General features: G+C 38.3%; 1 protein-coding gene across 9 annotated transcripts in view; it reads right to left on the bottom strand.

The window, feature by feature from the left end:
- The window catches only part of MYO1D (myosin ID), a 350,018-nt gene that overhangs the window by 174,493 nt on the left and 158,043 nt on the right, over nt 1-17,482 (bottom strand). Inside the window, exons 17-18 of one of the 9 annotated variants that reach the window (XM_036837328.1) lie at nt 5,193-5,241; nt 746-1,142 (exon numbers count right to left, since the gene is read on the bottom strand). The exons of 4 other annotated variants lie outside the window; for them this stretch is intronic. In XM_036837328.1, coding sequence (XP_036693223.1) covers nt 1,135-1,142; nt 5,193-5,241 — 57 coding nt within the window. In that variant the 3' untranslated portion in view covers nt 746-1,134. Of the gene's footprint in view, nt 1-745; nt 1,143-3,176; nt 3,270-5,192; nt 5,242-13,702; nt 14,160-17,482 lie in introns of those variants that run through there. 4 more of the 9 variants (XM_036837326.1, XM_036837329.1, XR_005017834.1 and 1 more) reach the window with 4 other exon arrangements.

Raw genomic sequence — 17,482 nt, 5'->3', positions numbered from 1 at the left:
GCTCTTAAGTATTAATAAACATAACATAGCTAATAGGAACCTTTATAATCCCAGAGCACCTAGTATTGAGTCATGATACTACATTATTGTCAAAATACCACGTGAGCCACTGTGCACAGGGCACCATGCTGGGGCCCCTGGGTGGAGTACAAACAAGCGTAAGGACACTGCTTCCCTCAACAATTTATAATCTGGTTGAGGAGAGAAGACAAAGGTGCAAAATTAATAGATGATCTACAGACTACAGAAATCTTAGAATTCGGAGGGAATCTTTGAGCTGAAGACCTCTTATAAACCATCAGCTGGGAGGTTCTCTGCCCTGACTCTTCCACGGCACACCTTAGGAAGGACACTCACACATGCAACACACTTGCAACACACGTGCAACAACCCTCGGGGGTTGTACCATCCCTGAAATGGGCCTTTCTTGCCCACTCAAGAAAGCAAATATAAATTTTATAGAAATAACCTCGCATCAGCTCCTATTTACAAATTAATTCATTGTCTTTGCTAACTTATTATTAGTACCAGGTTACTCATAACACACCTCATACTTGATTGTAACAGATGTGCCCATATCCAAGCCTATTGTTTTACAGATAAAGGAAGTGATGACCTAAAACCTTACACAACCCCCAAACTAACAGCAGGCCCACAGTTCCTACCTCCTGTTGAAGTTACTGCCTCAGAGAGCCACATAAAATCGACAAATGGGTGCTGGTGAAGGAAGTAAAGATGACTTTATTTAGACTAGTCTGGCCAGGAGGGCTTGAGTGAGGGGGTGGAGTCTAATTTGAAGATACAGAAGGCAAGGCAAATGGTATGTGTAAAGCGCACAGGTGGGAAAGAGATGTATGAGAGAGTGCAGGGAAAAACACGATGATGCTGCATGGTGGCACAGTGAAAGATGCTGGCAGAGCCTGGTCTGAATTTTGTAGGTGATTGAAGGGCTTTTGAACAGAGGAACAACATCATTAAAACTCAGATGGTGATGCTTTACAGATGTGGGTCAAGGAGAGAAGCTTGGAAGATCACACAGAAGTGGTCCAGGGACCCCATACCACAACCATCACCGTGGTTCTGCCGATTTTCATCTGGAACAGCCCTTTACAGTGTACACAGCATGACTTCAATTTAGAAAACTGTGTGTGTAAGAGAGAGTAGGACAAAGACTGTTATGACACCTTCCAAATCATTAATAGTAGTTACCTTTTGGTGGTGAGATGATGGATGATGTTATTTCCTTCTTTAAGTATATTTTAAAATTTCACAATGAATACGTATTACTTTATAATAAAAACAATTAAAATTTTAGATGGAAATAATGTGATTACAGCTCTATGTTGTTCCTATTTATAATCCATTTTAAAAATAAATTTATTTATTTATTTATTTATTTATGGCTGTGTTGGGTCTTCGTTGCTGCGCATGGGCTTTCTCTAGTTGTGGCGAGCCGGGGCTACTCTTCATTGCGGTGCGTGGGCTTCTCATTGTGGTGACTTCTCTTGTTGCGGAGCATGGGCTCTAGGGCACACGGGCTCAGTAGTTCTGGCTTGCGGGCTCTAGAGCTCAGGCTCAGCAGTTGTGGCGCACGGGCTTAGCTGCTCCATGGTATGTGGGATCTTCCCAGACCAGGGCTCGAACCCGTGTCCCCTGCATTGGCAGGCGGATTCTTACCCACTGCGCCACCAGGGAAGCCCTATAATCCATTTAAAGTACAGTAAACTTGTGAATAAAGTACTTGGTCTGTAACCTGCATTTAAATCACGAGTGCTTGATTGTATTTTTAGTTCCCTGAGGATATTTGTCACTGACATATTTTCTGTGAGTGTTTGATTTCTTTGGGTGTTTGTATCTACACAAATACAATAAGACCAACTCAGGACAACTGGCTAGTAAACATCTTATTTTGAAATTAAATTTTCTTAAAAATATAGAGTCTCTGGGTAAAGAAGATGTGGTACATATACACAATGGAATACTACACAACCATGAAAAAGAATGAAATTATGCCATTTGCAGCAACATGGATGGATCTAGAGATTATCATACTAAGCGAAGTAAGTCAGAAACAGAAAGACAAATACCATATGATATCACTTATATGTGGAATCTAAAATATGACACAATTGAACTTATCTACAGAACAGAAACAGACTTGCAGACATAGAGGACAGACCTGTGTTGCCAAGGGGGAGGGGAGTAGGGCAGGGATAGATTGGGAGTTTGGGGTTAGCAGATACAAACTATTATATATAGAGTGGATAATCAACAAGGTTGTACTGTATAGCACAGGGAGCTATATTCAATATGCTGTGATAAACCATAATGGAAAAGAATATGAAAAAGAATATATATATGTATATATATACATATACATATATATTTAACTGAATCACTTTACTGTACAGCAGAAACTAACACAACATTGTAATTCAATTATACTTCAATTTAAAAAAAAATACAGATTCTCCTTGTAGTACTGAATTTGAATGGAGAGTGAGGTTTGGCAACAGTAAGACTTTCTGACAAAAAATACTGAATATAAATAAATAGCCCTAAATTTTCTTTAGTTATAAATAAAGCCCCCCCAAAGGAATGACTCCTCCTCAGTCTATATAATGGGTGTGTGTGTGCACACATGCATGCATGTGTAGGTATGTCTAGAATTAACAATGTGGTTAAAAAGGAACCATACTGAACATCCTGTTTTGTAACATATATTCTCACTTAACATTTACCATGAGCACTTGCTGTTATTACATTTATTTATATTGTCACTGTTAATGGCTGCTTAGTTTTCTATTGTAGGGATGTACCACAATTTATATGACTCACTTCTTAACATTTTTCTCCATTATTTTCCACTTTCATGAGAAATACTGAAGAGAAAATTCTTACAACTGGATTTTTACATGAATTTTCAAGAATTTCCTTAGTATAAATTTCTACAAGTATAATTGCTAGATTAGAGGCAAACCCAACTTTTAGATTTTTTGGAAACACATTGCTAAACTACTGTCCAGAAAGTCCTCACCAATTTACTCTCATGCCGGTAGTAAACATATCATCAACAACACTGTGTAGGATTAAAAGAAAAAAAAAACAAACCCTGAGTATTTGATAGGTGAAAATATAGTTGCTGGCCATTTTTCTTTTTTTCTGGTGGACTGATTGTCTATAGTTTTCCTCAGTTTTCTAGTGAGGTATTTATTTCATTTCTTTGGAAGGGCCTTTTGTACGTTAAAGGTATTTATACTCTGCATGTGCTGAAATGAAAAAGATCGAGTTTAAAGCCACTATACGTCTCCCCATAAAGAGAAACTGAATGCTCTAAATATATGCAATAAATAATGATACATTTCCCAGAACATTTGAATATTTCATAAACTTTTTTTTTTGGTTAGCAAAACTTAATAGTCCAAGCAGAATGTGTTTAAATGTGCCAGGACAAAGATATAAGCAATTTCTGACACACTTAGATTTCTTGGTGCTATAGCAAGAAAAAGACTAAAGTAAACCTCAACACCATAGCCTTTACACTTATACTACATATATTCTTTTATATACCTAATAGGATATGAGGATATATTTTGTCACCCATAAAGTGTCTTGGCTTAATGAAATATGTGGCAAAATATGTACTTCAGAAAGGCCTTTTTAAAAAGGCAGTTTTGAAAATCATCTTTTTTGGGGGGTGATATTTTACGTGAAATATCAGCATTGCCACTAGGTAGTGAATACCCATTATGATATTTTCATCATTGCCTTTAATATGTGTCACCCAATTACTTCCAAAAGGATCGGAGGGAACTTACATAAAAGGTACATAGACAAGGGGGCTTCCCTGGTGGCAAGGTGGTTAAGAATCCGCCTGCCAAATGCAGGGGACACGGGTTTGAGCTCTGGTCCGGGAGGATCCCACATGTCACGGAACAACTAAGCCCGTGCGCCACCAACTACTGAGCCTGCGCTCTAGAGCCCGTGAGCCACAACTACTGAGCCCATGTGTTACAACTACTGAAGCCCATGCGCCTAGAGCCGGTGCTCCACAACGAGAAGCCACCTCAATGAGAAGCCCGCCCACCGCAACGAAGAGTAGCCCCCGCTCGCTGCAACTAGAGAAAACCCGCACGCAGCAACGAAGACCCAACGCAGCCAAAAATAAATAAAATAAATAATTTTTTTTTAAAAAAGGTACACAGACAACATAGTCACCCAACTGAGGATAAAAGGACAGGTAGGCAATGGGTGGGGGTCTCAGTAGGAAGGGTGACAGTCACACTTGAAACCCCAGCTAAGAATGGTTCCTGGATCTGAGTACAAATCTGAACCCTGAGCTTTCTGGCAGCTTCAGCAAATGGGAAACTTAATGAGTTGCATGGGTTTCATTATTTAATAAGATTGGTAATTAAATATTCCCTGCACCCAAATACATTTTTAATTTTTAAACAATAATTTTTGTCGAGGAGGAAGAAAAATTAATTGCTCAGCAGTGATTCGATGGTATTTTGTTTGGCTTGGCTGTCTTCCTCCAGCCAAGCTTTTGGTGTACACCTCCTATCTATAAGATCTTTCATTTGAGTCTGGGATAGCAATCCTCACTGAATTGTTCACAAGTTTTTAATTTAATGTTAACACCTATTCATTGAATCACTTCCCCTTCACTAATTAATTCCTTACAAAGAGTCAATCTCTTGAGTTCCCAGCAATTAAAAAGAAAAGTGCAATGAAAATGGAGCCACTTTTTTTTTTTTTTCCTTCCGCCACCTATAGGGGCCAGAAAATGTTGTCATGGAGACAACAGCTGCTGGGTTATGAGTGACAGGTCTCAAGAGAGAAGTGTCTCGGAAAGGGAAGATCTCAAGTTAAAAAAAAAGTGGTGAGAGAGAACCAATGCAAGCTCTTTCACTAAGCATGGTGGGAGCTTAGTTGAAAGGTGTATTTAACTAGCAAAGAATAAAAGAAGTATTTCCCCCTTTCTTTCAACTAACATAGGAAATGTTTTCCTTCCAAAGAGAACAGATTTCTTTTAAGCAAATCTCAAGCATATGTACATATCTTGGCATAATTACATTTTAAAATTGGGATTCACACTGATGCACCAAATTGGTTGCCTTAGTAATGAGATATCACCCGGGCAACGGATTTGCTGCTCTTTCAGGAGAGCAAATCATCTGCTTCCAACTTACAGGGGAACAGGCTGGGGAAGGGGCGGCAGTGGCTTCTTATTGGCAGTATCTGAGAGGAGATAAATAAGAAACAAATTATTTTTGACATGTCATCATTATTTTCCAAATATGCTTTTATCTTTTTTATTCCTCAGTTGGGTGGGAGGAGGAAAAGGGTGGGGAGGGGGGTAGGGAAAAAGAAAGAGAGAGAAAGAAAGAGAGAGAGAGAGAGAGAGAGAGAAGAAAGGATGCTCTGTTGTTCTAATGTTAAATTTTTGCTGAAGCATTTTTATTGTTCTAAAAGGGCTTTGCATTTGTCAATATGTAAATACTAAATGGCATCAGTTATTGGCTTACATTATAAATCAACAGAAATTTTCTTCACAATAATAAAAATCAATGACTTGTACTGAATAATGTTATTTTATTAGGACTGCTTAGTAACATATGTAGGGGTAAGGCTTCAACATTCAATAATCACTTATTAAATGTCTTATAGATGATAAATACTCCTTGATTTCTTCATTAAGAACATACATACTTTCCCATACCTATGTTCATTACCATATTACCATGATTTACCAATAAATGTTCAACATACTTCCTTCCTGGAGGATTCTAGTACTTGGTGTGTTTTTCTTCTCTTCCTGTACTCTGCCTTTCATCCTGATCATCTTTAACATGCTGGTTATTAATAAACCAGTGATCTCCCAATTGCCAGATTAAGTGGGCACTTTCAGTCCTTTATTTTGTTGGATGATTCTGTGTTTGACATTGTTGATCATTCCTTCTTACTTGAAATTTGTTACTTCCTTTGCTTCCCTGACTCATACATCCAATATGCTGGTCATCTTGACTCGAATGTCTCAGAGGCACTTTGAACTATGCCCCAAACTATTAAGTTCCTCCAAATACGCTCCTGCCTCTGCACCCCTTCTCTCAAGTTGCAGAGACTTTGTACAGTATAGTGTGGAAACAGAATACTGTAAGCCACAACCAAAAACAAACAAAGGAAAAAACCCCCAATCAAATCAGAGGCTGCCAGCCTTTACTAGCAGTTATTAATGAGGAACCATGACAGAATGGAAATTGTTGACCCAGGTGCTTTGAGAAGACAAATCCAGAGCTAGCTCTTTACCTCTTGTTAGATAAACAGGGGAAAGGTTAGTAAATATTTATAAACTTGTGATAAAATTCAGCTAAATTTAATTCTGTCATCACGAGTTGCATGGCTGCCATGTATATTTGCATCTTAATTGTCCTAATTTCTAAGGAGGGCAAAAGAACTCTCCTGTCACATTGAAAGGGCAGTTTCAGTAATTCCAAGGACTAAGAGTAGTATACATTTATCATGGAAAACAACATTTGTTTGATATTTTTGTAGAACTTTGTTCCCTGTTTTTGTCATAGGAAGTTTAGTTTACCCACTAACCTTAGTGACAATTAACCTGCTATCACATCAATGACCCAGCTCCAATGAACTCAACCTGTATAAATGGTTTATGAAATAGAGATTAAGATCTGTCCTCCCTACAATGGACTTTCAAGTAAAATGTGAATCTAACAGAGTTGTTCTCCAACTTTTTGGCATCTCTCCTTCTTCCAAAAAGCCTTCTCTCCCAGCTCAGGTAGGTGACGCTTCTCTGAGCCCACCTGGCAGTCGTTACCTACTCAACAGTGTCACCATTACTCTACTGCACTGGTTGAGTGCTAACACATCTCCCTTCTGCCTCGGTTGTCAGCTTCCTCTGGATGGAGCCCTGTCTTGTTTGTTGTATATCCCTATTCAGTAACGAATGGACAAATCCATGTTTATTACTCATTTAAAATACATGAGTGCCCTTCTCCCACCCGGCCACACATCACAGTGTTGGAAAGGACATTAGCTACCCGTTTCTTCTTACCTCCTACTGAAAAGACATAATGTCCATGGTGGTCATTTGATCAAAGGCACATTTTTCTTTATTTCTTTCAATACTAGCCAAGGTCAAGCAGCGTATTTTTGACCATAAATATTCCCCATGAATAAAGCAGTGAGTTGACTGGCATTGGGGGTAACCTCTCTTATCACAGAGCCATGCCTCCCCCACCCTTCCTGTAATTCAGCTCACGCTTTGTCTACAGTCATCCAGACACACCTTTCCCAACCCACTCCTGGCTCGAAAGTAACTTTTACCACAACAAGTAAAACTCTTCTCCTGGAGCATGTATTCTCAGTAAAAGAGAGTCACTGATCACTTTTCACTACCGTACATATGTCAAGAGCTGATTCATACAGGAAACATCAGTGTTTCCTTCCAATCGTAGTAAAGATATATCTCAGTTCACATACTCAATAGTCAATGACTCAGACAGCACTAGAGCCAAATCACCTTCTTCTTTCTCTCAGAGCATGATGCCATCATCATCTTCGTGGCTGGTTTTATAAACTTTTCTTCAATAGTGTGAGTCATACCTGTTTTTCCTATAAGGAGTGCACACTGAATGATGCTAGTGTGGTATAAGTGAATAGGGGTTAAAAGTGTGCAGAAGCCTGCACCACTGGGCTCAAATCCCAGCTGTGGGGTCCACTATTGGTGTGATCTCCAGCAAGGCACTCAGCTATTCACGGGGCTTAAGTTCCCTTTCCTGTTAGATGAAAAATACTGATAGACACTCATTCACAGAGTTCTTATAAAGATTTAGTTAATATATGCAAGATGCTCAGAACAGTGCCTGCCACTCAGTAAAGATTAGCTACTATATTAGCTTTTTTTTTTTTTAATTTAAGGGCAAAAGTAATCAATTTCATATGAGAGATAATTATTTTGCTTTTAGTCTGAGAAATAAAACACTTGACTGGTTTCACAAAGAAGCCGGTGAGCTTTGTTTGAAAATAACGTGAAAGCCCCATAGCTTCATGCTACTACTTGACAAAGTTTCACAATAAACAATACATCAGGGAATAGGGGCAAATGAATAACTACACCAATATGATCTGATTTTCAGATGATGATTCTATTCACACTTTTTCTCTGGTTGGTTTACAAAATTATTACACTCAGACCTATATTAACCTTTGTGATTACTTATAATTAATAGTGATGATATTATTCTCAGTTTCAGAATTTGCTATTTTCATTATATGTTTATGCTTTTATGAGCCACTCTTAACTCTTCACAAGATCCTTCTTGTGATTGAGACTATAATATAACCCAACAATAAGAATGTAAAGTGCTGGTGACCTAAATGGGAAGGAAATCCAAAAAAGAGGGGATATATGTATATGTATAACTGATTCATTTTGCTGTACAGTAGAAACTAACACAACGTTGTAAAGCAACTATACTCCAATAAAAATTAATTAAAGAAAGAATGAAAAATGCGAATTTAACAAATAAATACAAGAACATAAAAATAATATTAAATTATTAATTGGGAAAAAACAACCAGGGCAGTCCTTGTGATACATGAGCTGCCTTTTTTTTTAATTTTTAAAAATATTTACTTATTTATTTTTGGCTACGCTGGGTCTTCGTAGCTGCACACGGGCTTTTTCTAGTTGTGGCGAGCAGGGGCTGCTCTTCATTGCGGTGCGCAGGCTTCTCATTGTGGTGACTTCTCTTGTTGTGGAGCACAGGCTCTAGGTGTGCAGGCTTCAGTAGTTGCAGCACGCAGGCTCAGTAGTTGCGGCATGTGGGCCCTAGAGCACATGGGCTTCAGTGCTTTAGGTGCGCTGGCTTGAGTAGTTGCAGCACACGTGCTCAGTAGTTGCGGCACGCGGGCCCTAGAGCGCACAGGCTTCAGTAGTTGCAGTACGCAGGCTCAGGAGTTGTGGCACACGGACTTCAGTAGTTGCAGCATGTGGGCTCAGTAGTTGTGGTGCACGGGCTTAGCTGCTCTGCGGCATGTGGGATCTTCCCGGACCAGGGCTCGAACCCGTGTACCCTGCATTGGCAGGCGGATTCTCAACCACTGTGCTACCAGGGAAGCCCTATACAATTCCATCTTGAATTCCACATGAAATTAGAAATGACAATCACATATCATTTTAGCCTACATTTTGAGTATTTTATTTCACTAACTTGATGTCTTTTCCTCCTTTCTCAGCGTTACATCACCTTTTTTTCTGTTTCACATCTTTTCCACACTTTCTCCTCCACTCATTCTTTTGTTCTCCCCTGTCCTGCCTTTGAGATTGCACCAATTTTGTTATGACCTAATAATCAAGCCACTACTATCCTTTCAGGCAGACACCAGACAAGCAAAAATAAAATTCTGGGAGCCAAGTGATCCAGGAGGCTGACTGATCTGAACATTGATAGCATGAAGCTTTTGTATTTCCCATATAAACATGTCTGTAATTTCACATGACTATAATAGAAGATTGACAACTGATTTCAGATTTGAGCTTGACTCTGGACCCCACAGCTCATGTGTCATGGGTGCTACAAGCTGTGAGCCGTATTTAGGATTGAAATAAAACCCACAAAAACTCATGGCATGGAGTGTGGAGCAGGTCAGAGGCTAGCATAATTTAAATTTTCAAAGGGCTGGCAGCTCTTGCTGCTGGGGAATTCGGGAGTTGTAATTGTGATCTCAGGGTGACCACAAATTGCTTGGAGAAAAATGATTAGAGCCTTAAGATATTACTTTAAGAAAGAATATCTATGCTTAGTAGCCTTCAGTACGTGGCAGAGGAGGGGCCTTGGTCTCTTAACTACAACACGGCACACTGGAAAGGATAAATCTATTCCTAGAGCTAGGATCAAAGCTGTGGGATCTGAATTGGCCCAAATACATAACACAGTGACCAGTTAAGATGTCTGTCTATAATCGATTATAGATGCCCTTTAAGAAAGGGCCAATTTCCCCAAAAGAAGACACAATTCACAAAAGCATCTATTTGTCTTATAGGTGGGTCAAGAAAGCCACTCTTCAAAATCCATCACCTCATTCCATATTTGTTGGTAATGGCCACACAAAAGATGAAGTCTCCCAGTACTTTTCTATCTCCCTTGGAGAATCCATTTTTAATATCACCTTATATGATGATTTTGATCTTGTCCTATGATACCCTACGATGAGAACATACATTTAAAACTATACATGCACCAAAAAAATAAGAGAGTTTCTTGAGGGGTTCTGTACCCTACTCCTTTTCTTTCTTTTTTTTTTTTTAATAAGCTCTCTCTCTCTTTTTAATATTTATTTATTTGGCTGTGCCCGGTCTTAGTTGCGGCACGTGGGATCTTTTCTTAGTTGCAGCATGCAGGATCTTTAGTTGTGGCATGTGGGATCCAGTTCCCTGACCAGGGATCGAACCCGGGTCCCCTGCATTGGGAGCGCAGAGTCTTAACTGCTGGACAACCAGGGAAGTTCCCCCACTCCTTTTCTGAGAGAGCAAAATATTTAAAACTAAGTGAGTACAGAATATTAGAGAACGGTGATGCTTTGTAACACATTTGGTGAGATATTTTCATTAAAAATCAGTTAACGGTTAACTACCAGTTAACAGTGAAAACTATAGTCTTCTTTCAGGATCTCCCCAAGCACACAACAAGTAAGCATCTTTATTTTCTGGGAATTAATGAATACAACGTATAGAAGATGGATGATAGGAAACACCAAATCAGGAAGGTACAGGATGAAGATGGAAAAAAGCTAAAAGGAAATCAGCTCGGACAGCTCTGCTGCACAACACACTTAAAACAATCATTACACATGTTGACAGCCCCGTGTGTTTGCTGCTGAACTGACTACCGATGTCTCGGCACCTCCTTGCTTAAAGCTGTAATTCTGAAAACTGTAGTTTCTTCGGTGCTGTCTAGAAACTCCACCTTATTTGATTTCTCATTCAAATGTGATGTAAGGAACACACACAAGCTCCAGTGTAGAGGGTGTGTGGGGAAATGAAGCAATTGCACATTATGAAAGGAAGAGAAGATGATCTTAAAAAAAAAAATCCCACTGGCTACACAGCTTCATTTCTTTTAATTCAATGATGCAAACATGTGGTACTACATCCAGGGCTTCTTAGAAAATGATTTTTTAAATACAGGCATACCTCATTTTATTGCCCTTCACAGATTTTTTTTTTTTTTTTTTTACAAATTGAAGGTTTGTGGCAGCCCTGCATCTAGCAAGTCGATCAGTGCCACTTTTCCAACAGCATTTGCTCACTTCGTGTCTCTGTATCACATTTCAGTAATTCTCAGAATATTTCGAACCTTCTCGTTATTTTTTTTAACATCCGTATTGGAGTATAATTGCTTTACAATGGTTTGTTAGTTTCTGCTGTATAACAAAGTGAATCAGCTATATGTATACATATATCCCCATATCCCCTCCCTCTTAAGCCTCCCTCCCACCCTCCCTATCCCACCCCTCTAGGTGGTCACAAAGCACCGAGCTGATCTCCCTGTGCTATGCGGCTGCTTCCCACTAGCTATCTATTTTACATTTGGTAGTGTATATATGTCCATGCCACTCTCTCACTTCGTCCCAGCTTACCCTTCCCCCTCCCCGTGTTCTCAAGTCCATTCTCTACATCTGCGTCTTTATTCCTGCCCTGCCTCTAGGTTCATCAGAACCATTTTTTTTTAGATTCCATATATATGTGTTAGCATACGGTATTTGTTTTTCTCTTTCTGACTTACTTCACTCTGTATGACAGACTCTAGGTCCATCCACTTCACTGCAAATAACTCAATTTCATTTCTTTTTATGGCTGAGTAATATTCCATTGTATATATGTGCCACATCTTCTTTATCAGTTCATCTGTTGATGGACACTTGGGTTGCTTCCATGTCCTGGCTATTGTAAATAGTGCTGCAATGAACATTGTGGTACATGTCTCTTTTTTTTTTATAATTCTCTTTTTTGGCTATTACTTTTCTCTCTTATTTATTTATTTTTATTTATTTATGGCTGTGTTGGGTCTTCGTTTCTGTGTGAGGGCTTTCTCCACTTGTGGCAAGCGGGGGCCACTCTTCATCGCGGTGCGCGGGCCTCTCACTATCGCGGCCTCTCTTGTTGCGGAGCACAGGCTCCAGACGCGCAGGCTCAGTAATTGCGGCTCACGGGCCCAATTGCTCCGCGGCATGTGGGATCTTCCCAGACCAGGGCACGAACCCGTGTCCCCTGCATTGGCAGGCAGATTCTCAACCACTGCGCCACCAGGGAAGCCCACATGTCTCTTTTTGAATTATGGTTTTCTCATCGTTCTCAGTGGTGAAAAACTGAAACCACTTCCTCTAAGATCAGGAATAAGACAAGGTTGCCCACTCTCACCACTATTATTCAATATAGTTTTGCAAGTTTTAGTCATGGCAATCAGAGAAGAAAAAGAAATAAAAGGAATCCAAATTGGAAAAGAAGAAGTAACACTGTCACTGTTTGCAGATGACCTTCTCATTATTATTATATGTGTTATGGTGATCTGTGATCAGTGATCTTTGATGTTACTACTTCAAAAAGATTATGACTCGCTGAAGGCTCAGATGATGGTTAGCATTTTTTAGCCTTTAAAGTGTTTTTAAATTAAGGTATGTACATTCTTTTTACATATAATTTTACTGCATACTTAGCAGACGATAGTATTATGTGAACATAACTTGTATGTGCGCTGGGATACCAAAAGTTCATGTAATTTACTTTACTGCAATATTCGTTTTATTTGTGGTGATCTGGAACCGAACCTGCAGTATCTCTGAGGTATGCCTGTATTCAGGCAAAACATTCAGATTTTAGGTCATCCAGAAAGGGTATTTGTAAGAATGAAAATATCCAGTGCTTCAGTGAGGCAAGCTCTTTCACTCATCAGTTGGTGGGACCATACACCGGCACAATCTTTCTGGAAGCCATTTGATAACAGGTATAGAAAATCTTAAAAGTACGCATCTTTTAACCCAACAATTTTGTGTCTATGCGTTTATTCCAAGAAAATAATCGAGGATGTTTACAAATAATTAATAGTAGTAATAGCAGTAGCAGTAGTAATAACAACAGGTATCATTATTGAACTTGGTGTTAGGCAGTACTCTAAGTAAACAGAGATGTGCCCTGCAATGGGACCTGTAAGAATGTATCACTGGAAATACCCAAACATCCAGTAATAGCAGACAGATTGAGGAAACTCTAGTAAATCATATTAAGGACTAAGTCAGTTATTATAAATATGCAAATAAGTGTTTACACGTGTAAAGTTATAACAAAAAATATTATACAATGGTATGTTATGATTTAAATTTATGTATAATATAAAAAAATTACATTTTAAAACTATAAAAGGATTTATATTTTTTCACGATTCTACATGAACTTGTATTGCTATTACTTATGTACTATAAAACCAATAAAATTCTTTGAAATCTAGAGGGTTATTTCTTAAAAAAAGATATTTCTAGCAATTTCAAAAATCCTCTAAAATGTCAAGCATATGACCAAGTATATGAAGAGAAACAAGATGCACTACACGGATTATCCATAATTCTTGATACCAAGTGGTTAATGGTTTAGATGGTGACAGTGGAGAACTAGACATTTTTTTATGAATCAGAAAGCAACATAGTTTGTATCTCCTCTGCAATCTTTGTGGTTATACAGTTTATTCCTTTAAGAACAATTAATTTTGGAGGTTCTGGTTTTAGGCAACATCACTGATTCTTCCAACTTGACACTGAATCTCTACTAAGGCACAGAACAGGTACTGAAAGCCACGTTCTCACATGTTAAAACCTATTAAGATGTACTATAATAAACACAGTATGATTCTAGCATAGGAACTGACCATGGAACAAAATAGTGAGTCCTGAAATAGATTCAAGCATATATGGGCATTTAATATTAGACAAAGGTGGGATTTCAATTTAGTGGAAAAAAGAGAGGAATTTTTTAAATAAATGGAATTGAATACCTGGATCAAAATAGAGTTGGACCCTCACATCACACCATGTACAAAATGAAATCCCAGATCTATAATTTGTTTCTGGAAGAAACTCAAAAACTATAAAGAAAAAGACATATTTCATTACATTCAGTGAAAAAATTTCACATCAAAGAGTATACCATGAACAGAATCAAATGACAAATGACAGCTTGGGAAAAATAGCTGCAACACATAAAGATAATAGCTCCCAGAAATTCCTAAGAAAAAGGCAAACAATCCAACAGAAAAATGGGCCACTGATAAAAATGAGTAACAGAGGAGGCAATCCAAAAAGCCAATAAACACACCCTTGCTAGTAGTCATGAAAATAAAAAATGAAATAGTAGAAACGAGGTAGCATTTCTTACTGATAAGAATGGAAAAAATTCACACACTTGGTGTGTTACCTTTGGATGGTGGGATTTTAGGTGGTTTCCCATGGATTTCCTTATACTTTTCATTATGGTTTGAATTTGTTTTTACAATGAGCGCACTTTAATTATACAATAAAAAAGACAAAGCTAATTTTTATTTAAAAAGGAAATTAAAAAAATCAATTGCTGGGGAGTCTTGTTTAAAATAGCATCTCCTGATGCTGCCTCTACAGCGTCACACGACATTCCCATAAGGAAACAGAAAAATTGAAAACACGTCACATGGGAAGTTAGGTGACTGATGACCTCTTCCCAGAAACTGAAATTCTCACGAATTTTATGGCCCGTGGAGTTGGTTCGAAGAACATAATCAGTAGATCACGTGTATCGTACTCTAGGATGGTGTGCCTGAGAATTTAGAGGGAGGTCATCCCCTACTCACTGCCTTATGGTTAAGAAATGCAAGATCTACACCACAGAGAAGACTGGACAGCTTTCCCTCCATGGCTCAGGTGATGGTTTTTGAAGCAGCCATCCCTTGTCTTTTAGAATCTCTCTTTTCTGGGTAGAAATTGTAATTTCTCACCAGAAAGCAAGCAGAGGTGCTGTAGAGAGAGAGGACTGAGAAAGGACGAGTCCTAGTAGGCGTGTATATCTCGAATTCAACCTTTTCTGTAAGAGCTGGGCCCTGGGGTGGGGAGGGACAGGGTGGGCCCCATCTTTGGCTGAGAGCTGCAACAGGTTAAAGTCTGTGGGACACTGACAATTGTGAAAGAAGTAAACAAAATGCCGATGTAGATTTAAGAAGAGGATTCTACCAGCCAACAAGTGGAAAGAAAGTGAGTTCACGGTAGGGTGACTATTGTATCATTTGTCACCCATGCTGGGACACTTTGAGAGTGAAAGGTTTCCTACTAATATTTACAACAGACCACAGTCATAAACCAGGACTGTCCCAACCAAACTGAGAGGTATGGTCACCCTGGCTCAGGGCCAAGCCCTGAGTCTGGTCAATGTCTTGGATAGGTATGAAGAAGAAAGACAAAGTAGCAGATCTGCAACAACAAAATATCCCACTGCTAAGTAGGGAAGATCAAAAGTAAGGATTTGAATATACAGAAGAACAGATGCGTGAAAATAACTTACTATGGCAGACAAAAAACAGAGATTCACCTTGCAAATTTACAAGCTGTCTTGAGAAAGAAAACAGAACGGAGTAAAAGCAATATTAAAAAAAACAATTAATAGAAGGAAACTGTTCTAAGATGAAACAGAATTTAGTATTCCACTTCAAAAGTTTTCCTGAGTTCTAGGAAAAATAAATGAACGAGACCAACCCTCAGAAACATCTTGGCAATTGGAAGAGAACTTTTATAATCTGCATATGATATAATCTTTTACCCAGAAAACTAATAGAATCAACAAATATGAATCAAGAAACGTTTCATTCTGGATACAGTTAAACCAACATAAGCCAATATTACTTCTCTATACCAACACTGACACATAGAAAATATAATAGAAACACAATAATAAAAGCACAGCAGCTATAAAAACAATAAAATATCTAGGAATTAACTATGACTTCATAAGACCTCTCTAAGTCTAAAAGTCAAAAAAATGATTTAGGGGCTTCCCTGGTGGCGCAGTGGTTGAGAATCTGCCTGCCAATGCAGGGGACACGGGTTCGCGCCCTGGTCTGGGAAGATCCCACATGCCGCGGAGCCACTGGGCCCGTGAGCCACAATTACTGAGCCTGCGCGTCTGGAGCCTGTGCTCCGCAACAAGAGAGGCCGCGATAGTGAGAGGCCCGCGCACCGCGATGAAGAATGGCCCCCACTTGCCGCAACTGGAGAAAGCCCTCGCACAGAAACGAAGACCCAACACAGCCATAAATAAATAAATAAATAAATAAAATATAAAAAAACAAAAAACACTATCTTCTCTCACAAGTTGGAACCCCAAATATATTTAAAAAAAAAAATGATTTAAATAAGCCTATTCAATACTCTTAAGATGATTTAATATTATAAAAATGTTAATCCTTTCAAATTAACCTATAAATTCAATGCAATCCTAATAAAAAGTATTGTTGAATTTAATGAACTCAATAAACAGATTACAATTTATATTACAGAATAAAGGTCTATGTATAGAATAATCAACCTCAATAAAGAAGAGTAGAGAAGATGGACTTATCCTACCATATACTAAAACATACTACAATAAAAACTATATGGCATTAGTATGAAAAGAGGCAGATACAAAAATGGAACAGAATAGAGCACTCAGAAACAGAATACGTATATATGTATATGTATATATATAAACTTCATACATAATAAAAGTGGCACCACAAATCAATAGGGAAAGAACAGATTATTTAGTATTTAGATGGTATTGAGAAAACTTGCTCACCATACAGAAGAAAGTAAAACTGGATTCCTAGAGAGAACCACATACACAGATGGATTCTGAATGAATTAAAGACCTAAATGTGAAAGGTAAAACTATACAGTTCATAGAAGAAAACACAGGATAGTACCTTTGTGACCTAGATACAAGGAAAGCCCTCTTAAATAAAATTCCAAGGCACAAAATATAAGGCCAAAAAAAAAAAAAATCAAAGAATTTGATTATGTCAAAATTAAGGATTCTCTTCAACAAAGCACATTAGAAAGTTCATTAGAATGCCGACAGAATAGGAGAATATATTTATAATATCTAAAGTGAATAAGAGATTAATGTCTAAAATAGTCAAGGAATTCCTGCTAATCAACAAGAAAATGATACCAATTACAGTAGAAAAATGGATAAAAGATATGAACAGGCAGTTTATAGGAAACCCCAAAAAGCAAACAAGCATTTAATGAGATGCTCAAATTCAATGGTAATCAGAGAAATAGGAAGTAAAACAACAATGAGATATCATTATACTTACTAGTCTGGCAAAATTTAGGTACCTGGATGATACTGGTAAGGATGTGGGCACATAGTAACCTCTACATACAAACTGGTGATGTGCAA

This window comes from Balaenoptera musculus, chromosome 20 (assembly GCF_009873245.2).
Source record: "Balaenoptera musculus isolate JJ_BM4_2016_0621 chromosome 20, mBalMus1.pri.v3, whole genome shotgun sequence".
Taxonomy (NCBI): Eukaryota; Metazoa; Chordata; class Mammalia; order Artiodactyla; family Balaenopteridae; genus Balaenoptera; species Balaenoptera musculus.
This window is presented reverse-complemented; position numbering and strand designations above follow the sequence as displayed.